This window comes from Adiantum capillus-veneris, chromosome 22 (assembly GCF_014529385.1).
Source record: "Adiantum capillus-veneris isolate H3 chromosome 22, ASM1452938v2, whole genome shotgun sequence".
Lineage (NCBI taxonomy): Eukaryota > Viridiplantae > Streptophyta > Polypodiopsida > Polypodiales > Pteridaceae > Adiantum > Adiantum capillus-veneris.
In genome coordinates this window covers 71,219,661-71,247,227 of record NC_140952.1, presented here as the reverse complement: position 1 = coordinate 71,247,227, position 27,567 = coordinate 71,219,661, and the positions used below count along the sequence as shown (strand labels likewise).

Genomic DNA, 27,567 nt, shown 5'->3' with positions numbered 1-27,567 from the left:
TAGCAGAGAAAACTCTCAAAATTTTCCAACCCTCAGAATTTATTAGAATGCTTGGCACCTGTAGTAAAGCTTGGTTTTGAAATGCTTATTTTGGTGATATAATGCACTTTGAGGTTTGCTTTTTTCTTCCTGCAGAATGGCATCATCATAACGAAACCATTGAATACTGTGCAAGATTATACCAAAACTAGTTTTAGGTGAGTTTTAAACAAATGCACGAGTGATGACCACCTAACGGCGGGAACTTTTCACACCCATTCGTAGAGCTGGTTGCTTGATAAGAAAAGACCAGGAGAAAGTCAAAGTCATTTTGTGGTTAAGAATAGTTTGTTTTTAGCACATGGACATAAGAATGTCGTTTATTGTCATTATTTCTTGGCGTCAGTATGTATACATTAAGGCCCACTACATGGAAGAGGATTTTGTGCAGGTATTGAAACCCATTGGACACACACCAAGGTGTGCATCATCGGACACCCACATCTTGGCTCCATCCATCAGGGGCAAATATATGCTGACATGATCTTCTCATTGTGACAATTTTGGCTCACTTGACGCACAGAGTAAGACACGACATATTTCCCTCCATAACTTATCAATATATCAGCTGCTATCTGCATTCTGAGGACTCATATGGACATTGTGTACAGTATTTATCAGCAAATAGCAATCCCCAAGGGCTGCCAGCACATTTCATCCATCGTCGCACTGATCGTCATCATCGGTGGGCACATCACAAGAGCATGGAGCTGCATCCTTAGTTCCACAACAAGCGATAGCATTTCATCACTTGGATTCTCTCTGGCATCAATGAGGGCTGCCACATACTTCTTCCTTATCTCCTCTATGTGCTCCTCTTCCACGCCATCGATGTCATGTGAATGCATGTCATCGGCATGCCTGTCCACCTGCATTACCGTCACCAAGATGAAAACCAAAATTCTCAGGTGTATTTTGACACAACATGACTATAAAAGTATCTTTCAATGGTGGGTTTCCCCCATATCAAATAAAAGTTCAAAGCAACCATCGTTTCGTGCAAACTAGTTGAAGGAGAGTAAAGACTTAAAACACTAGAAAACAACAGTACTTGCTTGAGATCCACATTTGTAGGGAAATTGAGAACCTCATACACACCAGACTTCATAAAAACTTAAGACACAAAAAATATCTAGAAATGCACGCATATCACCTCATAAAGATAGCGGTCCATAAGGAAATTTTTTCAAAAAAAAAATTGATTTATCGAAATTGGACTTCTTTATTAGAATGTGACAATTTTTTCTTATTTTGAAGCTATGTAGAAACTTGTGTGTGTGTGTGGGGTGTGTGTGTGTGTGTGTGTGTGTTGTGCATGCGAACGCGCGTGTTTGGAGGAGCATACAGTATAACTTAGTCATATAAAATACTAATGGCCTCTCATATGACATTCATGGAATGTTGTAATATGTATATACCTTACGCATGTGATGGAACCGATGTTATAGATGGAGAGCCGGAGCTCATGTGTCTATGGAAGCATGCAATAAACCCTAGTTCTACACCAACTTAAGGCCTCTCATAGGACATTCTTGGGAGGTTGCAAGAAGCGGTAGATGATATGCATGATGTGCCAATGTTATTGATGGAGCTGAGGGTTATGTGGTACTATCCATTAGTGCCATGTTTTTTTAACACAGATTTCCTTTTTAAGCTGAAATCATTAATGCACCGTCACAGTCACTGGTTGGCCTTTCCCGCCACCAGCCACAGCCGACAGCCAGTTATCCACTCCTGCAACCGGACATTTATTACGCCTTCTGATATGTCAGCCCTCCACTCCCCAAAAAAATACCTCTGCTGTCATGGCGCCCTCCCAACGACTGTGACGGATAGGCCATTCTGCAGCAGGCTTCTGGCTTCTGCCAGTCGTCTGACCTGGAGAATGGTCCTCCCAAGGGCCATTCCCTACCACATAATCTCAAACAAACAGTTCAACCAAAGTGTGAAGTTGATCGAGATTAGCCCATTGATTGGCTTTTTAGCTGATGTGGCATATTTTTAGTCAAGGTGGCTCATTTATTAGCACAGAGCTCAAAAAAAAAACAAGGAGCTCACCATTGCTGGCAAATCACTTTCAGTTGAGCTGATAGGCTCTTCCACGACTATTTCTTCAATTGCTGGTGGTGACTCTGCACCCTCTGGTGGCGTTTCGACAACTCCATCTTCTACCAAACCTGAGATTTGACTTTGAACAAGGAAAAGGAGAGTTCCAACTTGGTTTCGCAGTCCACCCAACTCCTCTTCGAGGCTGGCTGCTTTCATGCTTGATGCTTGTACATTTACTTCTGACTTCTTTACAAGAGACTGGAGGCTAACAACCTCGAGCTGCAGAACCATAAAGTGGTTAGAAATCCTTGTAGCCAAGAGATATCATTGTAGATCACCTGAATTTGAAGCTATGTCATTACTAATGCCTTCTTGACATCAAAGTATTTATAACAAGTGATGAAATCATGAGGCCTGCCTAGCTTTTGTAGGCTTAAATAAAATCTAAACTCCTCTAAACTCTCCCCCCTTACTTTACAAAAAAAGAGAGAGTACATTTTCATATCTTTACCTTCCCAATCTCCCTCTTCAAAGTGCCACTGGTTGCAAGGCTATTTAATGAGCGTGTGACGAGTTTTACAACCAACCGACAGGGTTTTTTCCTCCATGACAACAAATTTTAGGTAGCCCAGAAAAGTGAAGCAATGCTATGACCTTGCCCTTTTTGCATTATGCAGAGAGACTGACTTCAAGGCATTTGATTTCAGAATCCCAAGGCTCACAAGCACAAGCCAGAAAATAACAATTCAAAGATAAAAAGATGAAGCTTCACATAGGCACTCAAAAACAAAGTGCAAAGAAAGTCAAATGGTCTTTATGGAGGGACCCGTTCACTACTAAACGATTGCACACAAACATTCCACTCCTTTCTCTCTTCTCCTCTAAGCCTCTTCAAGGCATGTTTTGGAATGCCAAAAATATCTACATGAAAACAAACAACCAAACCAGATTGAGAATCAACGGTCTTCATGAGGACACACTTAAGTGATTCATCCTGTTTTACCCTTAGGGTACCTAAGAGCAACCAGGCTAACTGAAGACCCTTTACTATGCTGTTACATGCGTTCAAATAGTATACTTACAACCCCTATAGTTACATATTGTGAGGCAATAAAATGCCCACTCTTTTAAACTTACGGTTTTTTTAAAATTTTCAATTTAAAAACCTCTTCTGCAAGTAAAATAATTTAAAATAAATAAATCTTATGAATTAAAATACCTGTCCCTTTAAACGCATGTGGTACACTAACATTTTTTGAGGTGCAACAACATCCCCACCCCCCCAGCACGAGTTTTACCTGTCTTTCAAACAGTTGATTTTGAACATTTTGAATAGCCTGATCTTTCTGCTGAATTTGGCTTTGCAACCTCTCGACCGTGGCATTGAGCTGCAAGTGAATCTGCTGAGCAGTTTTTTCTGCAGCTTGCAACTGGCATTCCTTTTCTGAAAGCTTCTGCTCCAACTGTTGTACCTGCCTACGCAGCTGGATAGTCTCCAAAGTGGGCGCACCAGCTCGGTTTGCTCGTTGGTTGGAAGGATAAGGTAGCAGAGGAATCTCCTCTGCATAAATGTGATCATCATGCAGCATGTTCTCCGTGTTATCCCATAGAGACGACTCCCTAAGCTCAACTCTTTTACTTGAAACAAGCTGCCCTCGTCCTGGTTTCCCTCTGTTGGAGTGGTCCACTGGCTGCAAAGACTGCAATGTTTAAGACATCATGACTGACTTTAATGGATGCAATAGACATTAAGGACCGATTGCAGTGTATACATACATACATATATGTATAGATATACCTTAATAGTATGGACAAGATGGACAAAGCACTTGCACAAAACACAATCAAACACAGACATAAATGGATAAAGAAGCAAGACTTAATCACTAAATTCCTTGCTTGTTTGAATAGAAATTGAAGGCCGAAATATAGACGATTGTGAGGGCAGAAGTGAATGTAATGGAATGCATGATGCAAAAAAGATTAGAGGATGCACTTGCTATGTTTGAATCCTAGAAATCAAAAAAGGAAGAACACATGAATGAAAAGGATGCATGATCGAAGCACTTCAGGGAGACCTCACAGCTTGCAAAAATACCCCTGCAAAGGAGAGAGAAAATCAACCCTCAATGATAAAGGAGCTCGAAACCATTAAGGAGCAGGTGAAAACTCTACGGGAAGAGGAAGAGCAGAAGGCGTGAACAACCTCTTCATGGGCAGAGTACCTATTCAAAACACAGGAGAAGGTTGATAAAGCTAAAAAGTGGATCAAGGATGCGCAAAGAAAGGAAAAGATAAGATGCTTCAAGCCACAGCGACATCCACTATCATCAATATGACAATTGAGGAGGAGAAAAAGAGAAAAACTAGATCCATCATGTGCGTGTTACAGGTCTCAAAGACACTGGAAAAGTAGAAGAAGAAGCTCTTGAAGCGCATGGGTATTTTTTAGGTGCTTGGAGAGTTGGTAAGAAGGGACGTGATGAGAAAGGAAGGCCCAAGGAAAGAGCACTCATTATACATTTCCCTACGCTGGAAGCTAGGAAGGAAGTCCTAAAGAAGAGACAGGCACTCAAGCAAACTGGGATATAAATGGGTGATGACCTCACTCTAACACAGGTAGCACACATGCAAGAGCCGATGCCGGAGATCAAGGCGGCGAGGGAGGAAAGGAAAATTGCTTTCTACAGGGAAGGGAGAGCAGTGGTGTTGGAAAAGCGCACCACATGACGGTGCGGGACCTATGGACCAGCCTTAAAATGGTAGAATGGAATTGTAATGGATCAATGAAGCTAGATGTAGGCGCTTTCAAGGATAGCTTTAATGGAAGAGACAGTATTTTTTACTCGGAACGCATAGGACTCCTGGCGGCATATTACCTAGAGTGACCGGATACCATTGGGAGACTACTTGTAGGCAGGATGTGAGATCAACGCGTAGAGGACAGGGGTTAGGAGGTGTGCCAATCCTATTCAGGGAGGAGCTTCAACCCCTCATTTGTATTTTTCGAGGAGATGAGCAGGACAAATATATGTGGGTCAGAGTGAGAGCGGAGACAGGGAGGCCACTCTACATTGCAATATGCTATTTTGCCCCCAAAACCTCTCATTATGCATCGCCCAAGGGGCAGTCACCCTACATGATATTGGATGAGGACATATGGGAGTTCTGTAGGGATGGAGATGTCACTTTTTTGGAAGACTTTAATGCCAGGACGGGCCAGTCTCGACGGGCTAGTTTCAGACAGCTTTCTACGATACCTCAGAGGAAATGTTAAGAGAATTGGATATCAATGATATGGAATTGGCTAGGTGTTCGCACGATGAAGAGCACACTAGATATGGGGGATATCTAACAAATTTGGGGACTGCACATGGACTAGCCATCTTGAATGGCCTCCAGAGATTTCCAACGTCGAGTGGGTTCACATGTTTTCCTCATAGACATGGGGCTAGCACAATGGATTATGTTTTGGCTCAGCCCAGTTTCATACCCTCTATACAGGACTTTATAGTCGGGCCCAGGACTATTGGGGTAGCAGTAGATCATGCTCTCCTCACGTTTACCGTCTCATTCCAGTTCAACACAGCTCGACTGGCATAGACATCTATGCATACCCGATACACTTTTACTTCGGAGACTGATTCTGTCTTTATAAATGGTATCTACAGACGGTTATGCATAGAGGACCCGGGGAAACCTGTAACAAACTTGGGTACCCAAAGTCAAGATTCTACTGCGACGGTCACAAAGTGATGACGTGGCGGACAACAGAAACCCTAATTTCTGCCAAAAACCCTAAAATTCCTGCAAACCCTAAATTCTGCCAAAACCCCTAATTTCCGGAAATCACGGAAGCGGATTTTTTTTTTTTTTTTTTTTTTAAATTTGGGAAATTTTGAGCGACGCAAATCTCAGCTTTTCGCTTTGATTTGGGAGAAAGAAAGAGAAAAAGAGAACTTGCTTTTTACTGACTCTCATTGAGAGAGAGAGAGAATCTGCTTTTGCTTTGAAGCTTTTGGGGCTCTGCTTTTGGGCATCCCTTGTAACCTTTAAATTAGTGGTGAGGGCCTCACTTCTCAGAGCATCTGGACGCAGAGTCTAAGAGTGAAACCCTAACCGCTCTCTTGTACTTTGATGATTGATTAATACAAAAAGAAATACCGAAAGGGGCGCCAATCTTTGGGGCCAATATCTCTAGGCACGGAACTCCGCCAGGCCAGTGCAAATCTATTGTGATCTGTGAATTGTTTGAAGTGGTTATTTGGTGCTGTCGTGATTGATTCTTGACTTGGAGTGTCCAAGTCTGTTACAGTGGTATCAGAGCACGGCCGATTTCTCTTCTACGGGAAATCCGATCCCCGAAATTTTTTTCCGCGGCACCTATGGCTTCAGGCAATGATCAGTCGACTCCCTTTGCATCTGGAGATGCGGGCAGGGATCACAACGAAGATTCTGGCCGAGAGTATGGCCCGCCTTGGCCTACTTAGGGGGAGCGGCGAGAGATGGAGCGTCGCCAGTTGATCGGCGATGCAACAAAGATGATGCTCAATTTTGCCAAGGACCCGAAGATGGCAAAATATATGAATCAGACCTCTTTGGAAGAGGTACAGATGGAGTGGCAGAGAACCACAACACCACTCCCGAAACCCGCTCTCAAGAAACCTTCTGCCTCCAAGAAAATATACGGAGAAGAAACTGGAGAACGTGGTTGATGCACGGATTGCTCACCTTTTCGACGTGCAAAAGAAAGGAAAAAAGCACGGCAAAAAGCAAAAGAAAGGCACTAACTTCCCGGGATATTTGGGTCGTCGGTCGACATTTGACAATGCAAAGAAACTAAAGAAGCGCGTCAAGTTTGAAGGCCTACCGAGTTCTTCTTCTTCTTCTTCTGATAGTTCTTCTAGCTCCTCGGATTCGAGCGAAGAAGACAGAAAAGGTAAAAAGCGAAGCAAGAAACAAAGCTTCAGAAAGGGCAAGAAAAAGGCAAAGAAGGCTACATCTCGCCCAGAGACTGACAGTTCTACAGAGGACTCGTCTACAAACAGCTCAGATTCCGATGACGGAAAGTTTTATGCGAACAAGAAGAATTTTTACAAAGCCAATCAGTATGACTTTCTCGAAGATAAAAGCAAGAAAGTCCGAGAGTTTAAGGAAGGTGGCCACTCGATCAAGTTTGATACTTTTCATGATACTCAGATGCTTCGAAGGCTTTGTCTTTTATACAGCAGTTTGACATCGCTTTCGCGGGAGGACGCTATTCAGAGCACTCCAAGATTCGGAGAGCTACCTCTTACCTTAAGGGGAATGCTGGTACTTGGTGGTCCACGCTTCTTTTAACCAAGACTGCGCCAGTTAAACGGCTGAAATTTAACAAGCTTTTTATTTCTTCTTGGTTGACGCAAGAATATGAACGAGATGTACGAGCTGCTTGGAACCATCTTCGGATGACCAAGAAAGATACAATCAATGCTTATTGTGAAAGATTCTGGAGCTCTTTTCTACCCGCCTCTTCATTCAAGAAGATCTCGTTCAGAGAACGGATTGAGCGGTTTACCTTGGGTCTACCTACAGAGATCCGAGACCACTGCTTGGAACAGAAGTCAGCTTCTATTCAGGAGTTGATGAGTCATGCGAAGCGGGGGTTTGCCATTCACTTTGGCAGTCTAACCTACCCCACAGATGAGGCCATGACACAACGAACCGAACAGACTTCTGGGAATGAAAGAAGAAAGAAAAAAGAGCAACCCAGAGAAAAAGGATGCACGACCCAAGCTTACGCTTGAGGAGAGAGCTCGCTTCATCAGAGAGGGGAAGTGCTTTGGATGTGGGGAACACGGACATATCTCCGCGAAGTGCCCTAATAAGGCACAGAAAGAACAGAATGATAAAGACGACGACAGGTCTGAGAGTTCGAGAGCAGCTAAGGAATGTGGAAGAAAAGGCAGATAGAAAAGCAGAACTGGTACCACATGGTGTGGGACTTGCACCGAATCTAATGAATGAAAGTACAAACTTTGCCGCTTTTGGGGCAAAGTGAATGATCAGGAAGCTCTTTTGAAGGAGCCAAGGCCAACTTCTTTTCACTTGGAATTGGCGGCTCGATTTGGAAATTACGCCCGACAGACTGACGCCATAGGCGGAGGTAGTTCGATTGGCACCCGGATGGGATGTTGCCATTACACCGAGCATTGGCAAACTTTGTTTGCAATGATAGGGGTGTTCAGGGCACGCGAGTGACGTTCTACTCGGGATCCCTTGGTACCACAAGAACTACGCCGTGGTTGACTACCGGGCCGAGAAAGCGACTTTGATAAATGAAGGGCTTAGAGATTGTACTTGATGAACTTCAGTTTCTTACTCATTCTTTTGGGAGAGAACTAAACGATGGATAAAGGTTGAATATGTTTTGACCTGATCAAAAGAACGCCAAGATTTTTCTCCACACTCATGCCGATTGCTTTTCAGAGGGCCCGAAGATCAAACCATTGATCTGATACTTGGAAGCACGCCACCGAATCGGCCACCTTACCGTGTGAACCGAGTACAGAATGAAAAGATTATGAACCCAGTGAAACACCTCTTGGAAAAGGGTCTTGTCCAGCCTAGTACTTCACCGTATTGCTCTCCAGTGTTGTTGGTTTTGAAGAAAGAAGGATCTTGGAGAATGTGCATCGATTATAGCACTCTCAACGAAATCACCATCAAGAACAGATTTCTGATTCCTAGGATCGATGATATACTCGACAGGTTACAGGGATCCTCGTGCTTTAGCAGGATTGACCTAAAGAGTGGATATCATCAAATCAGGATAGCACCAGGAGATGTCTACAAGACGGCTTTTCGGACGACTTTTGGGTTATTTGAGTTTTTGGTGATGCCTTTTGGCTTAACCAATGCTCCTGCGACATTTAACCGGATGATGGACAGGATTTTTCGAGAGTACAGGCTATTTGTTGGCACTTTCTTTGACGACATCATTGTTTTCTCCAAGAATGAGGCAGAACACAGAGATCATCTGCTTCAAGTCTTTCAGGCATTACGAGATCACACGTTAGTGATTAATGCAAAGAAAAGTGAATTTTTCCTACTAGAGATACACTTTTTGGGACACATTGTGTCAGTAGCAAGAGTGCAAATGGACCTGGCCAAGATAGAGACTATCCGTGATTGGCCCGATTTGAGGAATGTCCATGAAGTTAGAAGCTTCTTGGGACTGTGTTCGTACTACAGGTGGTTCATACGAAAGTTTGCAGAGGTTGCTCCCCTTTGCATACCTTGACACAGAAAGGAGTACCTTTTTCGTGGGGACCCACAGAGGTGACTGCCTTTCGGACATTGAAAGAGAAATTGACTACGGGACCTATTTTGGCTTTGCCGGACTTGCAGAAGTCATTTGAAGTATATTGTGATGCTTGTGGTCGTAGTCTGGGTGCGGTCTTGATGCAAGAAGGCCATGTCATAGCTTACGAGAGCCGTTTGTTCTCTAGGCCGGAGATGACAGCACAGATCTATGAGAAAGAGCTTTTGGCGGTTATCCATGCTCTTACTCAGTGGCGGCATTAACTACTCGGAGCGGATTTTACTGTCTTTACAGACCATCAGAGTTTGCGCTACTTCTTGTCACAGAAGGAGCTTTCGGAAAAGCAAATGCGGTGGGCGAACATCTTGTCACAGTTCCACTTCCAGATTGTCCATGTGCAGGGACAGAAGAATGTGGTGGCAGATGCTTTGTCTCAGAAACCGTTGGTTCTGGCTATTTCCGCGATACATCATAGGAGCTTCAAGGATATGGTCGATCAATATGCCACAGATACAGATTTTGCAGATATTTTCACACGGATACGGGATGGGGAGACAGTAGCGGGATACTCCCTTCGGGAAGGCTACTTGATGAGAAAGACTATGTTGTGCGTTACACAGCCGTTGAGGGATAAGGTTATGACAGAATGCCACTGTCCACCTTTTACGGGTCACCGCGGCATTGCTACCACCATGAAAGGGGTAGAGAGATACTTCTTTTGGCCGTGACTCGAGAAGGATGTGGAAGAGTTTGTGCGCAGTTGCTTGGTATGCTAGAAGGTCAAGTTTGACAGGCATAAGGCACAGGGATTGTTACAGCCTTTACCCATATCCACCCACCCCTGGGAAAGTATTGCAATGGATTTCATTTTTGATCTCCCAAGAAAACAGAATGATCACAATGATTTTCCGATTACATGGCACATCTGAGACGATTGTCTCCGCAGAGACCCCACATTTATGAGTTTGTTTTGGAAGGCAATTTGGGAGAACATTGGCACGCGGTTGCAGTTCTCGTCATCGTTCCACTTGCAGACTGACGGGCAATTTGAGATTGCCAATTCAGTGATTTTAGATTTATTGAAGTCTTGTACCTCGGATCAGAAGACTCAATGGGAAAAGAACCTATCTTTGGTGGAGTTTGCCTACAGTAACACGATACACTGTTCGACGGGGAAGACGCCATGTGAGATTGTTGAAAGTGCTGTGAAGGTTCCATCCTTCTTGAGCACGAAAGATTAGATATTGGAAGCGGATGAATATTCGCGAGATTTGGATACGGCTTTTGCCAAGGTTCACGAGACTTTGCAGGAGTCTCAAGAACGACAGAAAAAGGCAGCGGATCGCCATCGTCGCAACTTGAAACTGAAGGAGGATGATTGGGTGCTCTTACTTTTGAGAAGGCACGCCTACGAAAGAAAAAGGGAAAGGAGAGGCTTTTTCCAAAGCTTAGTATGCGATACTACGAACCTTTCCAGATCACTGACAAGATAAATGATGTCTCCTTCCGATTGAAACTGCCAGATACTTGGAGGATTCATAATGCATTGCATGTGAGTCTCTTGAACCCTGTTAAGGGTGATGTGCCTGATGATGGGGAGCCTGATGAGCAACCCGAAGTGAAAGAAAACGAGGAGATCCTTGTTCCTGAACAGATTTTGGCACATAACGATACGAAGAAAGGTAAATTCCGTAGGCAGTTCTTGGTTTAATTCAAGAACTTTCCTGCATTTGATGCGAAGTAGATGGAGGAGGAGGACCTAGCAGATACTCCTCGGATTGTGAAACTTTACCTCGATGTTTTGGTTTAGCATAGTGTACTCCAAACCGAACCCAGAAACTCGGCTTGGCCGAAGATCTGGTGCAGTGGGATGCACAAGAGGGGAGTTACTCCGCTCCTTTGTCAACAGATGCCTTGATTTTGATACTAAAGTCACTGATGTCTCTTTGAGCTTCAGGGATACTGAGAGCTGACAGTACTCTGTTGGATGACTTTATGAAATGGAATTCCTGATTATGATAATGATTTGTTCTTGACTTCTTGTGAGTGCAGGAACTGATAGACGAAATGACTGCAGCATTTTGGTCTGATTGATCTCGAATAGACATGGTTGCAATAGGGGTTAGTCAATCGGACATCGATGAGGTCCCGATTTGACCTAGATGTGATTGCTAGCTACATTGCCGATATATCATGGTCTAAGATCCGAATGAATGTTGAATGTCATGTGATGTCCTCTGATGTTTGGTGATGTCCTGTGATGTCGTGTGATGTGACTGTCGATTTTGTACATGTGCTAGATGTGTGTTCCTAGTACGTAGGTACTAATGGTCAGTGTCTGCTAAGACGGTTTATGGCTTTTGTCGGTTTTGCAGGCGTAATCACGGTCGATTACAATGCTTTCAAGAGGGGGGTATGTCACAAAGTGATGACGTGGCGGACAGCAAAAACCCTAATTTCTGCCAGAAACCCTAAAATTCCTGCAAACCCTAAATTCTGCCAAAAACCCTAATTTCCGAAAATCGCGGAGGCTTTTTTTTTTTTTTTTTTTTTAAATTTGGGAAATTTTGAGCGACGCAAATCTCAGCTTTTCGCTTTGATTTGGGAGAAAGAAAGAGAAAAAGAGAACTTGCTTTTTACTGACTCTCATTGAGAGAGAGAGAGAATCTGCTTTTGCTTTGAAGCTTTTGGGGCTCTGCTTTTTGGCATCCCTTGTAACCTTTAAATTAGTGGTGAGGGCCTCACTTCTCAGAGCATCTGGACGCAGAGTCTGAGAGTGAAACCCTACAAAAAGAAATACCGAAAGGGGCGCCAGTCTTTGGGGCCAATATCTATAGGCACGGAACTCCGCCGGGCCAATGCAAATCTATTGTGATCTGTGAATTGTTTGAAGTGGTTATTTGGTGCTGTCGTGATTGATTCTTGACTTGGAGTGTCCAAGTCTGTTACAGCGACACAACAAAGATTCACTTCAAAACAATTTACAAAGACGACACGGCCCGGCCTTGTTCCATGCCCAGAGATATTAGCCCTAAAGACTGGCGCCCCTTTCGGTATTTCTTTTTATATTAATCTGTGTTCAAAGTACAAGAGAGTCGGCAGGCGCTCACTCTCAGACTCTGCGTCTAGATGCTCTGAGTAATGAGACCCAACCCACTTATTTATTGGTACAAGGAATGCCCAAAAGCAGAGCCCCAAAAGCAGAGCCCCAAAATCCTTTAACTCAAAAGCAAAGTTCCCCAAAAGCAATTGGTCTTTCCAAAAGCTTCTAAAAACAGCCAGCGCAATTTACGCAAAGCGTACGGACTGCCACATCATCAGCGTAATTTACAGAAGCACTGTACGGACAGTCTAGCGCAATTTACGACGGATATTCCGGGCTGCACGTCAGCATTCGGCCACGTCATCAGCCTTTCAGCGCATTTCATCGGGAGCCCCTCATCCTGTGGCTAGAAGGTGGTGCCACGTAACCAGTTTGTGACATACCCCCCTCTCTCAATTACGCCTGCAAAACAGACAGAGGCCATAAACTGTCTTAGTAGACACTAACTGTTAGTACCGACGCACTAGACACAACACATCTAGAACTTGTACAAATCCACAGTCACATCACCGGACATCACAAGACATCACTTGACATCACACGACATTCTGCCGAGGCTGATCTGACGTGTCTTGTTGTTACCGAGGCTGATATGCCATGCAAAAACGCCAAGGGCTGAATTGCAATGGAAAAACGTTGGGCTGTCCGTAGCAAAAACGCTAGGTCCTTGCTGATGGGGGTCTTGCTAAGAAGTTGCCTGTTGAGCTAGTGCTCCTGCTGCCTCTTCTGCCAGAAAGTGCTAGCACTAGGTTTCTATTTATACAAACTCAGCAAAATTGCCCTACCTACTTTCCAACAAAAGTCACTTAAAAATAATAAGTGAAAAATGTCAAAAATAGGGAAATTAGGCTAAATGCACTGGAAAATTCTATTGATGGGATCTTACTGGAATCTGATGATCATGCGGTGTGCAACAAGAGGATATGCATCTAATCTAAGTGTTTGGACATGCACGGTCTGCGAACAAACTCACAAAAGTGCCAAATCACTTCCTATACTAAACTGACTTGACTGACTAAACCTTGGTCATGCTGTAGCTTGTCCACGGACACATAGGGTTGGATGTTCACTGACATGATGGGTGGTTCTGTGGCTTTTTGCCACTGGGTGTGCACTTCTGCGATGGATTGCTGAGACAAAAATTTTGCAAATTTCAGATCCTTCTCAATTTTAATCATCTGCTTTGTGCACTCGTCAACCTGCTGTCGACGTTCCATCTCTTTAAGTTCGTACTGAGTAGGCCGAGGAGGCCTGTACTCTTCCTTTGTTTGATCGTGTAAAACTTCTTCATGATCTCCTCCCGCATTCGCAAAAGTCAATTGATTCTTGTCTGATACCACTGTAACAAACTTGGGCACCCCAAGTCAAGATTCTACTACGACAAAACAGAGATTCACTTCAAAACAGTTCACAAAGACGACACGGCCCGGCGTAGTTCGGTGCCCCCAAGACTGGCGCCCCTTTCGGTATTTCTTTTTATATTAATTTGTGTTCAAAGTACAAGAGAGTCGGCAGGCGCTCACTCTCAGACTCTGCGTCCAAATGCTCTGAGTAATGAGGCCCAACCCACTTATTTATTGGTACAAGGGATGCCCACAAGCAGAGCCCCAAAATCTTTTAACTCAAAAGCAAAGTTCCCCAACAGCAATTGGTCTTTCCAAAAGCTTCTAAAAACAGCCAGCGCAATTTACACAAAGCGTACGGACTGCCACGTCATCAGCGTAATTTACGGAAGCACTGTACGGACAGTCCAACGCAATTTACGGTGGAATTTCCAGGCTGCCACGTCAGCATTCAGCCACGTCATCAGCCTTTCGGCGCATTTCATTAGGAGCCCCTCGTCCTGTGGCTAGAAGGTGGTGCCATGTTACCAGTTTGTGACAAGACCTCTCGGGTGCTCACTTATATATTGACAGAGACACTACACGATGCAGCAACGGAGGCATACCCACACACTGAGTCTAGGCAGCGACGACGTTCTGGGAGCATACCCCAGAATAGCTGGTATGATAAGGAGTGCAGAGAGACCAGAGCCCGACTTCAAAGGGAGGTACTTCTAGTAGTCATTACTCACAGGAAGTCACGGATTGCTTCTCGACGTTTGGTATGACGGAAGAAGAGGGCGTTTCTAGCTCGTGTCACAAAGTGATGACGTGGCTACGGACAGCAGAAACCCTAATTTCTGCCAAAAACCCTAAAACTCCTGCAAACCCTAATTTCTGCCAGAAACCCTAAAATTCCTACAATATGAGAAAGAGAGAGAGAATGCTTTTGCTTTCAAGTTTTGACTCTCTGTGAGAGAGAGAGAGCAATTGCTTTTGATTTGAAGCTTTTGGGGCTCTGCTTTTGGGCATCCCTTGTAACCTTTAAATTAGTGGTGAGGGCCTCACTTCTCAGGGCATTTGGACGCAGAGTCTGAGAGTGAAACCCTAGCCACTCTCTTGTACTTTGATCTGATTAATATAAAAAGAAATACCGAAAGGGGCGCCAATCTTTGGGGCCAATATCTCTAGGCACGGAACTCCGCCGCGCCAGTGTACATCTATTGTGATCTGTGACTTGTTTTGAAGTGGTTATTTGGTGCTGTCGCGGTTGATTCTTGACTTGGAGTGTCCAAGTCTGTTACAGTGGTATCAGAGCACGGCCGATTTCTCTTCTACGGGAAATCCAATTCCCATTTTTTTTTCCGCGGCACCTATGGCTTCACGCAAGGATCAGTCGACTCCCTCTGCATCTGGAGATGCAGGCTGGGATCACAACGAAGATTCAGACAGAGTATGGTCCGCCTCGGCCTACTCTGGCGGAGCGGCGAGAGATGGAGCGTCGCCAGTTGATCGGCGATGCAACGAAGATGATGCTCAATTTTGCGAAGGACCCAGTATTTGCAAAATATATGAGCAAGACTTCTTTTCAAGAAGTGCATGAGCAGTGGCAGAAAACCACTACACCCACTCTCAAGAAACCTTCTGCTCACAAGAAATATTCAGAGAAGGAATTAGGAGAGGTGGTTGATGCACGGGTTGCTCAGCTTTTGACGCACAAAAGAAAGCCAAAAAGCACGGCAAAAGGCAGAAGAAAAGCACTGACTTTCCAGGTTATTTGGGTCGTCGGTCAACTTTTGACAAGGCAAAGAAAAAGAAGAAGCATGTCAAGTTTGAAGGCTTACTCAGTTCTTCTTCTTCTTCTTCTGACAGTTCTTCTAGCTCTTCAGACTCCAGCGAAGAAGACAGGAAAAGCAAAAAGCGAAGCAAGAAACAAATCTTCGGAAAGGCTACATCTCGCCCAGAGACTGACAGTTCTACTGAGGACTCGTGTACAGACAGCTCAGATTCCGATGACGGAAAGTTTTATGAGAACCAGAAGAATTTTTACAAAGCTAACCAGTATAACTTTCTCAAAGATAAAAGCAAGAAAGTCCGAGAGTTTAAGGAAGGTGGCCACTCGATCACGTTTGATACTTTTTCAGGATACTCAAATGCTTCGAAGGCTTTGTCTTTTATACAGCAGTTTGACATCGCTTTCGCGGGAGGACACTATTCAGAGCACTCCAAAATTCGGAGAGCTGCCTTTTATTTTAAGAGAAATGTTCGTACTTGGTGGTCCACGCTTCTTTTAAACAAGACTGCGCCAGTTAAATGGGTGAAATTTAAAAAGCTTTTTCTTTCTTCTTGGTTGACGCAAGAATATGAACGAGATATACGAGCTGCTTGGAACCATCTTCGGATGACCAAGGAAGATACAATCAATGCTTATTGTGAAAGATTCTGGAGCTCTTTTCTACCCGCCTCTTCATTCAAGAAGATCTCATTCAGAGAACAGATTGAGCGGTTTACCTTGGGTCTACCTACAGAGATCCGAGATCACTGCTTGGAACAGAAGTCAGCTTCTATTCAGGAGTTGATGAGTCATGCGAAGCGGGGCTTTGCCATTCACTCGGGCAGTTTGACCTACCCCACAGATGAGGCCATGACACAACGAGCCGAACAGACTTCTGGGAATGAAAGTAGAAAGAAAAAGAGCAACCCAGAGAAAAAGGATGCACGACCCAAGCTCACTCCTGAGGAGAGAGCTCGCTTCATCAGAGAGGGGAAGTGCTTTGGATGCGGGGAACAAAGACATATCTCCGCGAAGTGCCCTAATAAGGCACAGAAAGAACAGAATGATAAAGACGACGACAGGCTAGAGAATTTGAGAGCAGCTGAGGAACGTGGCAGAAAAGGCAGATAGAAAAGCAGAACTGGTACCACATGGCGTGGGACCTGCACCGAATCTAATGAATGAAAGTACAAACTTTGCCGCTTTTGGGGCAAAGTGAAGGATCACGAAGCTCTTTTGAAGGAGCCAAGGCCAACTTCTTTTCACTTGGAATTGGCGGTTCGATTTGGAAATTACGCCCGACAGACTGACGCCACAGGCGGAGGTAGTTCGACTGGCACCCCGATGGGATGTTGCCATTACACCGAGCATTGGCAAACTTCGTTTGCAATGACAGGGGTGTTCAGGGCACGCGAGTGACGTTCTACTCAGGATCCCTTGGTACCACAAGAACTACGCCGTGGTTGACTACCGGGCCGAGAAAGCGACTTTGATAAATGAAGGGCTTAGAGATTGTACTTGATGAACTTCAGTTTCTTACTCATTCTTTTGGGAGAGAACTGAACGATGGATAAAGGTTGAATATGTTTTGACCTGATCAAAAGAACGCCAAGATTTTTCTCCACACTCATGCCGATTGCTTTTCAGAGGGCCTGAAGATCATACCATTGATCTGATACCTGGAAGCACGTCACCGAACCGACCACCCTACCATGTGAGCCGGGCACAGAATGAAGAGATTATGAACCAAGTGAAAGACCTCTTGGAAAAGGGTCTTGTCCAGCCTAGTACTTCACCGTATTGCTCTCCAGTGTTGTTGGTTTTGAAGAAAGACGGATCTTGGAGAATGTGCATCGATTATAGCACTCTCAATGAAATCACCATCAAGAACAGATTTCCGATTCTTAGGATCGATGATATACTCGACAGGTTACAGGGATCCTCGTGCTTTAGCAGGATTGACCTGAAGAGTGGATATCATCAAATCAGGATAGCACCAGGAGATGTCTACAAGACGGCTTTTCGGACGACCTTTGGGTTATTTGAGTTTTTGGTGATGCCTTTTGGCTTAACCAATGCTCCTACGACATTTAACCGCATGATGGACAGGATTTTTCAAGAGTACAGGCTATTTGTTGGCACTTTCTTTGACGACATCATTGTTTTCTCCAAGAATGAGGCAGAACACAGAGATCATCTGCTTCAAGTCTTTCAGGCATTACGAGATCACACGTTAGTGATTAATGCAAAGAAAAGTGAATTTTTCCTACCAGAGATACACTTTTTGGGACACATTGTGTCAGCAGCAAGAGTGCAAATGGACCCGGCCAAGATAGAGACTATCCGTGATTGGCCCGATTTGAGGAATGTCCATGAAGTTAGAAGCTTCTTGGGACTGTGTTCGTACTACAGGTGGTTCATACGAAAGTTTGCAGAGGTTGCTCCCCTTTGCATACCTTGACACAGAAAGGAGTACCTTTTTCGTGGGGACCCACAGAGGTGACTGCCTTTCGGACATTGAAAGAGAAATTGACTACGGGACCTATTTTGGCTTTGCCGGACTTGCAGAAGTCATTTGAAGTATATTGTGATGCTTGTGGTCGTAGTCTGGGTGCGGTCTTGATGCAAGAAGGCCATGTCATAACTTACGAGAGCCGTTTGTTCTCTAGGCCGGAGATGACAGCACAGATTTATGAGAAAGAGCTTTTGGCGGTTATCCATGCTCTTACTCAGTGGCGGCATTAACTACTCGGAGCGGATTTTACTGTCTTCACAGACCATCAGAGTTTGCGCTACTTCTTGTCACAGAAGCAGCTTTCGGAAAAGCAGGTGCGGTGGGCGAACATCTTGTCACAGTTCCACTTCCAGATTGTCCATGTGCAGGGATAGAAGAATGTGGTGGCAGATGCTTTGTCTCGGAAACCGTTGGTTCTGGCTATTTCCGCGATACATCATAGGAGCTTCGAGGATATGGTCAATCAGTATGCCATAGATACAGATTTTGCAGATATTTTCACACGGATACAGGATGGGGAGACAGTAGCTGGATACTCCCTTCGGGAAGGCTACATGATGAAAAAGACTATGTTGTGCGTTACACAGCCGTTGAGAGAAAAGGTTATGACTGAATGCCACTGTTCACCTTTTACGGGTCACCGCGGCATTGCTACCACCATGAAAGGGGTAGAGAGATATTTCTTTTGGCCGTGACTCAAAAAGCACGTGGAAGAGTTGTGCGCAGTATGCCAGAAGGTTAAGTTTGACAGGCATAAGGCACAGAGATTGTTACACCCTTTACCCATACCCACCGCCCCTGGGAAAGTATTGAAATGGATTTCATTTTTTGATCTCCCGAGAACACAGAATGATCACGATGATTTTCCGATTACATGGCACGTCTGAGACGATTATCTCCAACAGAGACCCCAGATTTATGAGTTTGTTTTGGAAGGCAATTTGGGAGAACATTGGCACGCGGTTGCAGTTCTCGTCATCGTTCCACTTGCAGACAGAACATTGGCACGCGGTTGCAGTTCTCGTCATCGTTCCAATTGCAGACTGACGGGCAATCTGAGATTGCCAATTCAGTGATTTTAGATTTATTGAAGTCTTGTATCTCGGATCAGAAGACTCAATGGGAAAAGAACTTACCTTTGGTGGAATTTGCCTACAATAACACGATACTCTTCGACGGGGAAGACGCCATGTGAGATTGTTGAAAGTGCTGCGAAGGTTCCATCCTTCCTGAGCACGAAAGATTAGATATTTGAAGCGGATGAATATTCACGAGATTTGGATACGGCTTTTGCCAAGGTTCGCGAGACTTTGCAGGAGTCTCAAGACAACATAAAAAGGCAACGGATCGCCATCGTCGCGATTTGGAATTGAAGGAGGATGATTGGGTGCTCTTACGTTTTGAGAAGGCACGCCTACGAAAGAAAAAGGGAAAGGAGAGGCTTTTTCCAAAGCTTAGTATGCGATACTACGGACCTTTCCAGATCAGTGACAAGATAAATGATGTCTCCTTCCCATTGAAACTGCCAGATACTTGGAGGATTCACAATGCATTGCGTGTGAGTCTCTTGAAACCTGTTAAGGGTGATGTACCTGATGATGGGGAGCCTAATGAGCAACCCGAAGTGGAAGAAAACGAGGAGATCCTTGTTCATGAACAGATTTTGGCACATAACGATACGAAGAAAGGTAAAGTCCGAAGGCGGTTCTTGGTTAAGTTCAAGAACTTTCCTGCATTTGATGCGAAGTGGATGGAGGAGGAGGACCTAGCAGATACTCCTCAGATTGTGAAACTTTACCTCGATGTTTTTGTTTAGCATAGTCTACTCCAAACGGAACCCAGAATTCAGCTCGGCCGGAGATCTGGTGCAGTGGGATGCACAAGAGGGGAGTCACTCCGTTCCCTTGTCAACAGATGCCTCGATTTTGATACTAAAGTCACTAATGTCTCTTTGAGCTTCAGGGATAATGAGAGCTGACAATATTCTGCTGGATGACTTCATGAAATGGAATTCCTGATAATGATACTGATTTGTTCTTGACTTCTTGTGAGTGCAAGAACTGATAGACGAAATGACTGCAGCATTTTGGTCTGATTGATCTCGAATAGACATGGTTGCAATAGGGGTTAGTCAATCGGACATAGTTGAGGTCCCGATTGGACCTAGATGTGATTGCTAGCTACATTGCCAATAAATCATGGTCTAAGATCCGAATGAATGTTGAATGTCATGTGATGTCCTGTGATGTGACTGTCGATTTTGTACATGTGCTAGATGTGTGTTCCTAGTACGTAGGTACTAACAGTCAGTGTCTGCTAAGACGGTTTATGGCTTTTGTCGCTTTTGCAGGCGTAATCGCGGTCGGTTACAATGCTTTCAAGAGGGGGGTATGTCACAAAGTGATGACATGGCTACGGACAACAAAAACCCTAATTTCTGCCAGAAACCCTAAAATTCGTGCAAACCCTAATTTTTGGGAATCGCGGAGGCTATTTTATAATTTTTTTATTAAAAAAATTTGGTGAGCAACGCAAATTTTGCTTTTTCTCTATAATATGAGAAAGAGAGAGAATGCTTTTGCTTTCAAGTTTTGACTCTCTGTGAGAGAGAGAGAGCAATTGCTTTTGATTTGAAGCTTTTGGGGCTCTGCTTTTGGGCATCCCTTGTAACCTTTAAATTAGTGGTGAGGGCCTCACTTCTCAGGGCATCTGGACGCAGAGTCTGAGAGTGAAACCCTAGCCACTCTCTTGTACTTTGATCTGATTAATATAAAAAGAAATACCGGAAGGGGCGCCAATCTTTGGGGCCAATATCTCTAGGCACGGAACTCCGCCGGGCCAGTGTACATCTATTGTGATCTGTGACTTGTTTTGAAGTGGTTATTTGGTGTTGTAGCGGTTGATTCTTGACTTGGAGTGTCCAAGTCTGTTACAGCTCGACTAGAGCAGGATTTATATCAGTTGTTTTTGAGCCAGGATTCGGGCGAGGCATGGCCACTCTTCCATGAGCACTCTCTCCCACCAATCATCACTTCTACAAAGGTACGGGGTCAGTATGCATCATCCCTATGCACAGTCTCGGGGCAGCCACCTCTTCCAGATCCACCAGAGCCATGCCCACACACATGTGCTTGCTTTATTACCGAGATGGTAAAGAAACCCATTGACAAGAAGAAGACCAGGAGAGCATATGATCATGATGGCCTGGTAGCAAAGCATTTTATACATGCCAGAGATCTGCTTGCAGAACTTCTAACCGTGATGTTCAACCGTGCCATGTGCAAAGGCCTACCTGATACTTGGAGTTTGTCCACTATCGTACCTATCTTCAGGTCAGGGACACACATTGGCACGGTTGTACGCATCCATCCTTAAGCAGTAGTTGAGTAGATGGGCAAAGAGAGAGGGTGTACGGGCAGAAGGACAGGCGGGTTTCAGGAAAGGTTTCTCTACTCTTAATCATATTCTAACACTCAAAGCCATTATTGAGGAGGGGAGATCACGTGGGAGACAGCTCTATTGTTGCTTTTTGGATTTCCGCAAAGCCTTCGATACAATGCCCAGAGCTAGATTGATGTGCAGATTGCAGGAGATGAGGGTACCCAAAGAGTTGATTTGAAGGATCATGGCTCTATACAAGTCAGTAGTGGGGCATGTACGCACTCTAGAAGGGATTTCTGATTTGGTTCACTCTACTATTGGGGTGAAACAGGGCTGCCCGCTATCTCCTACACTATTTGGCATGTATGTGGATGAGGTTGCTTACTACATTGAGAGGGATGGTGATAGAGGAGCACAGTTGGCACGGGCATGAATCCCACTATTGTTATATGCTGATGATATTGTGTTGATTTCTGACTCCCCGGAGGGGATGCAGCGTCACTTAGATGCTTTGTACACATGTGCCCACATAGTGGATTGTCTGTTAACCTAGGGAAAACCAAGGTTATGGTGTTTAACACCACACCACAATGGGTTAAGAGGTCAGCACCCACTTTTACATATGGAAAGGAGACAGTGGAGTATACAGATGCATACACCTATCTTGGGGTGGTCTTCAGTGGACCAATGCTTTCATTGAGGAGAGCAGCAGAAACTAGTTTGGCGAGAGCTTATGCAACCTTGGAAGGACTAGAGAAGATGTGTTCGCAAGTTCAGTTTCAGGAACCTCGAACAAAGTTGTGGCTTTTTGACACTAGTAGTTTCAGCTATGCTCTATGGGGTTTAGATTTGTGGACCCTCTGTGGACCACTATGGCAGATCCGGTAGCACTGATGGATGGAGATGTATGGAGAGGCCTCTAGTCTCTATGATCTCTCGGATGATTTGGGTTAAGGGTCGAGGCCCTTACTAGATCAGTATCCTTCATGTATAATTTATGGGACCTTCCCAGAGACAGATATGCTCGGCTAGCCCTTGAGTCATCTCGACAACTAGCGCTATAGGGGGACACAGCATGCTGGTATGGGAAGATGACATCATGGTTTCAATCACATGGCTTCAGCATGGATAGACTGCCTCCGTTCCAATACTCCTTGGATGCACCCTCCCTATCTCTCACACGGACAAATATCACTAGACTCATACGTCAGGATTTAATTCAGCTAGATACTAGGAGCACATGGATACAGCCAACATAGGAGTTGGGCCACGAAGATGGCTTTCTATAGAGAGCATCTTCTCCAACTAACAGAAGATGGATATGTGATCAGACCGGCCTATATGGACACTCATTTATCCTATGGAATATGATGTGCCATTGGTCAGATGCGCACATCATCGCATCAGCTAGAGATTGAGATTGGCATCATTGTCCAGTATACTATGAGATACGAGGCCGCTTTCATTGTCTCTTCAAAGAGGGCTTTGGACCATTGGCTAGAGTCATGAGATATTAGGATCAGAGATGCCTCGGGTTGTTTTTGCTAGAGCTACGCAGACACAGGGAGAGTCCCTTGAGGAGATTAGGCAATGGGAGACATTCATAGAGGGACTGACAGGGAGATTACTGACTTCTTTAGAGCAAGGACTCAGCAGCTAAATGAGCATGCTCTGCAGCAGACTTCAAAGCCCACTTATACCAGAGGTATATTAGTTGACAAAGCCATTGAGCTCGGGAGAGTTAGACATCCATGTCTATGAGGGTGACCTGGACATCGACGGAGGCTCCATCAGAGGATCAGGACTATTCTAGCACGACATGGGAGACACCCAGTACGACTATTTACAAAGGTGGACATTGACAAAGCTCTTCAGCTACCGATGCATTACTTTCTCAGACAACGCCTGATGCCGAGCATCCTCAAGTGCTGATGATGATGATTTTAGTCTTTCACTTCACTTTAATTTTTATTTTTGTACCCAGACATTGGATTAGATCCACCAAGATTATATCAGTTTGGTCTCATAGGTCATTTTAGCCTTTTGAAGACGTTTAATTTGGCATTTCATCTCTCTCTCTCTCTCTCTCTCTCTCTCTCTCTCTCTCTCTCTCTCTCTCTCTCTCTCTCTCTCTCTCTCTCTCTCTCTCTCAGGAAATAAAAGGAACCACCTCTTGTGCTAAGTAGCACACATTAACGCAAGGATAGAAGTAAAGATTTGTGGAAGTGTGAAGTCTAGAACTTGTCACCATTTCAATTCCGTTGCACCTGACATCTATGGTACAAGCATTGGATTTTCATCTAATGCTGCAAACAGGGGAAACAGGAGACCAAAGCTAGTGTGTGCTTCGACGAGTAATGAATCCTCAAGCGGCACAATTGTAAGCTGAGAGATACTTTTCCCGAACATACGCACATTGTGTCACATGCCATGTTCGCAAGGAAACGCTTGGACAAAGCCATGGCATGATGTTGAGCAAGGGAATATCATCCATAAGGACAATGTGATCGTGGTAGAAGAAACGAGCCACCCCTATCCACGTCTTCCTTTCAATCTTGGATTCCAATTCTCTTTGAAGGTGGATTGGGGACATTTGGCAATGGAAACACCTAATGCATAGGGAACATGATGATGTGCTTGAGAGCTCAGACGTTCCTCAAAATTAGAGCCATCCTCCCGTTCCATCAGCACCGCCAATTGCTCTCTCGATCTTGTCATGGTGGAAGGATAAACGGCAACACGTCAGCCTCTCTTTGCCCCCTTAGTGGCCTCAAACACCTTGAGCTTCTCAAAAAGCTTCACTCTTTTTTCGGGGGTGACGCACATGCAAAACCTCACCTCTTGACTGTCTTCATGCAAAAAGTGAGCGTGCACTTTGTTGGCACCGGCAGTCCTCTTGTAGTTGCAAGCTTGCAAGTCCAAGCTCTTGCAGCACCACATTGGCCTCGACCATTGGAATTCACCTCAGCCCACCATGTCCATGTTTGCATGGCGGAGCGTCTTCGAGAGGTGCCAGGTTGAAAGGACGTCAGTGATGCGAAATCCCGCGAGAGTAGATAGAGAGACACTAGAGTAGAATAGATAGACTGTCACACATCAGCCCTAAAAGTGAGGTGCATAACACAAATCAGCCCTAAAAGTAAGGCGCATAACACAAATCAGCCATTAAAGTGGGACGGCCTTCTTTTCAATCATTCAAGAGAGAGTAGATAGAGAGATCAAGGCCCAAGCCTTAGGCCTTGAGAGCTTGAACTTTGAAGCCTTGATGCTTGAGGGAGAAGAGAGTAGATACTAGATACAGAAAAGTAGATAGAATCTGGAGAGATCAAGCGTTGGGAGCTTGATGCTTGAGCCTTGAGAGAGTACGGGGTGCTTAAGAGCTTGCGAGAGTAGAGAGAGGGAGCAAGTGAGGCTTGAGCTATAGCATAGGACTCAAGTGACAAGAGTGGAGAGCGTGAGGATAAAGCATTGAGAAGGCCTTCTTTTAAAGGCCTCCAAAACTCTTAAAAGGGCCCCTTGGCCTTGAGTAAACGTGCCCTAAAACCCTCCCACAAACTAGCTGTTTATAACCGTTGGGCACCCATTCTTTAAAAAAAATTATGCTCGTTGGCTGTTCGGCTCCTGTTCCAGAATGGCGTTCTGAAGAGCTCGGCCTGTCATCCGCCGGGAAAAAGCCTGGCCCGCCCATCCCCGTCTCTTTTCCCCCGTTCATGCCATCCCCCGTCCCCTTGTTTCTATGGGCCTATAATACCCAAGGTAGAAGTATGTCAAGTTGATCATCTATACAACCAGTATAGTCTGATGTGTTCTATGTAGCCCGTTTTACGCCATGATGGAATTCCTACTAAAGCGCAGCTGGATCGATTATGGATCAGATGGGCTTAAGTTACAGCGGTTTGCCGTTCGTGTTCTTCGCCAAGCCGTGAGCTCCATTTGGTTGGAGCAACTTTGGAGTGTGTACAGCCACATTGCCTCTAGGAAAAGGAACCCTTTTGGAGTCCAAAGGGCCAATGATTTAGTGTTTGTGAGCGCTAACTTGCACATGCCTTGTAACGAACAGACAAAGAAGACAGATCCCTTCACTGAGTGGGAGATAGCCACAAGATGAGGCCACTTTTTGGCCAATGAGCATTCAGAGGACGAAGCAAAGACACAAGCAGAGGCAGAGGCAGAGGCGGCTCCTCATCTCAGCCTTGATGACTTCGACTCTCAAGATGTGGAGATTAATATTCCGCCTTCTCATGAGGCAAGCACTTCCATGACTTTGATGTGTCATTGTGGGCTCAAACCTCACCCCCTCTCTAGTTAGGCTTTAGCTTGTTTTAACTTTTTGCCTCTACGGCCTGTACTTATCTACTTGTATTCGCCAAAACGCCATTGATGTTTTAATGAGTATTTTGCTATTATGAGTCATGTTTCTTGTCTTTTTTGGTGCAATTCAATGCTCAAATTGGTCTTAACACTAAGATACATACGTGTAGCTCAAAAAAATCGAGAAAAAATGAAAAAAAAATTGTCATCCGGGCCCTGACCCCATTCCCTGACTTTTGCCGTCCCCGCCCTGACCTCGTTTCATGTACCATGTTTCTATGTATAGGCCACAGGCTTTGTCTTTCGCAAATCTATCTCTTTCTCACTCCCTTTGATGTGAGACGGGGAGTTGGGGCAATGGAGAAGAGTCCTATCGACTATGCACATTATGCTCACTGCAAGTTTGATTGTCCGAGTACAACACACTACTAGAGTGCTCGGCTTTTCCTCACATCCGAACTAACTTCCCTCACATTTTCAGCCATGACCTAGACCTACATACTTTCCTCGACCTACATACTTTCCTCGACCACCCAGAGTATGGGCTCTCCATTCCAATTCACCACCATCCTTGAGCATCAGAATCACTTATTAGCCCGCATCGCATGTATCTATGGTCAATAGGTCATATTTGACCTCCGAGGACGGTAATAAAATCTATCTAACATCTAGCCCCAAGTAGAATTAAATGGCATGGTTAAGTAGGTTGAACCGAAGAAACATAGACAACACACCTTTTTAAAAGGCCATGCCTCTCTGGATGGTGTTGGGGTGTACACAAGGGAAGCATGGCGAGGGAATGATTTGGTTGTCTGCTGGTCCTGCTACAAAAGAGTGAAGAAGAGGATCCACAATAAGCACACCCTCCAGAATGAAAACAAACAGAAGCAAGAAAGATCTGAAGTTGCACACCAAAAGTTGTTAACATAATTCAATCTGTCACTGAATCAATATAGCGAATTAGTCAACATAGCAAATTCTTAGGGATAAGTATTCTTTACAATTGGGCTCAACAAACTGATTAACTTGAAATTACATAGAGATTAACATATGGGTTCAACAAACTGATTAACTTAAAATTAAACAGCAATTTAAACTGATAATGATCTGATTTTATATGCAAAAAGGACCCATTTTTGCATCATGAAAGATGGGTAGAATACCATAAATGACTCAACAAGAGGAATCATTTCCACGAGGTTGTGATAGAGCAACTTGTCCACAGAGTCATCGTCACCAGCAATAATCGATCCATTATCCCTGAAATTGTGCAAGTGTATTGGATATGGGATTGGTCTCCTTCCCCTTGCATAATACTGATGACCAGCTTGTCCCATCTATGGGCTCTCCACCTTCATCAAAAGCAGAAAATCCTCTTGGCAATTAAGGAATGCATCTAATTCAGCAGCCACATCTCAAAGCTGCATTGAGCGAGATGTATGAAAGAAGGCACTGCGACAACACTATGCCTGAGGAGATGGAGCTTGACAGAATAGGCAGAACCTCTTATAAAAACTAGGTTTTTGTGGGCGGAGCAAATACTCCTGTGTGTAAAATTGGAGTCTCTGAGGCAACTAGACGCCTGAAGAGTGCCCTGGTTTCAAGCGCGCGAGGTACTGTTGAGTTGATGCACGCTGGCTTAACGAACTCGCATGTAGAAGGTTTAACTACAACCATAAAAAGACAAGTAAACTTGGGCTGGTTACACACGACGGCAGTCCTGGCCAAACATCCTCACACGCCATTTCCTTGCTGGCAGCCAGCTCGACG

The 27,567-nt window shown here is 44.7% G+C and overlaps 1 protein-coding gene across 12 annotated transcripts in view; it reads right to left on the bottom strand.

Annotated features, from left to right (window-relative positions):
• Positions 1-294: 294 nt before the first annotated feature.
• Positions 295-27,567, bottom strand: part of LOC147429564 (protein MICROTUBULE BINDING PROTEIN 2C-like) — a 44,617-nt gene continuing 17,344 nt past the window's right edge. For 2 of the 12 annotated variants that reach the window (XM_086495812.1, XM_086495811.1), the window contains 4 exons: positions 26,532-26,621; positions 3,387-3,788; positions 2,098-2,367; positions 295-908 (listed from right to left, as the gene is read on the bottom strand). In XM_086495812.1, the coding sequence (XP_086351938.1) occupies positions 657-908; positions 2,098-2,367; positions 3,387-3,788; positions 26,532-26,621 (1,014 nt within the window). In that variant the 3' untranslated portion in view covers positions 295-656. Of the gene's footprint in view, positions 909-2,097; positions 2,368-3,386; positions 3,789-26,531; positions 26,622-26,960; positions 27,557-27,567 lie in introns of those variants that run through there. The other 10 variants (XM_086495817.1, XM_086495819.1, XM_086495815.1 and 7 more) reach the window with 10 other exon arrangements.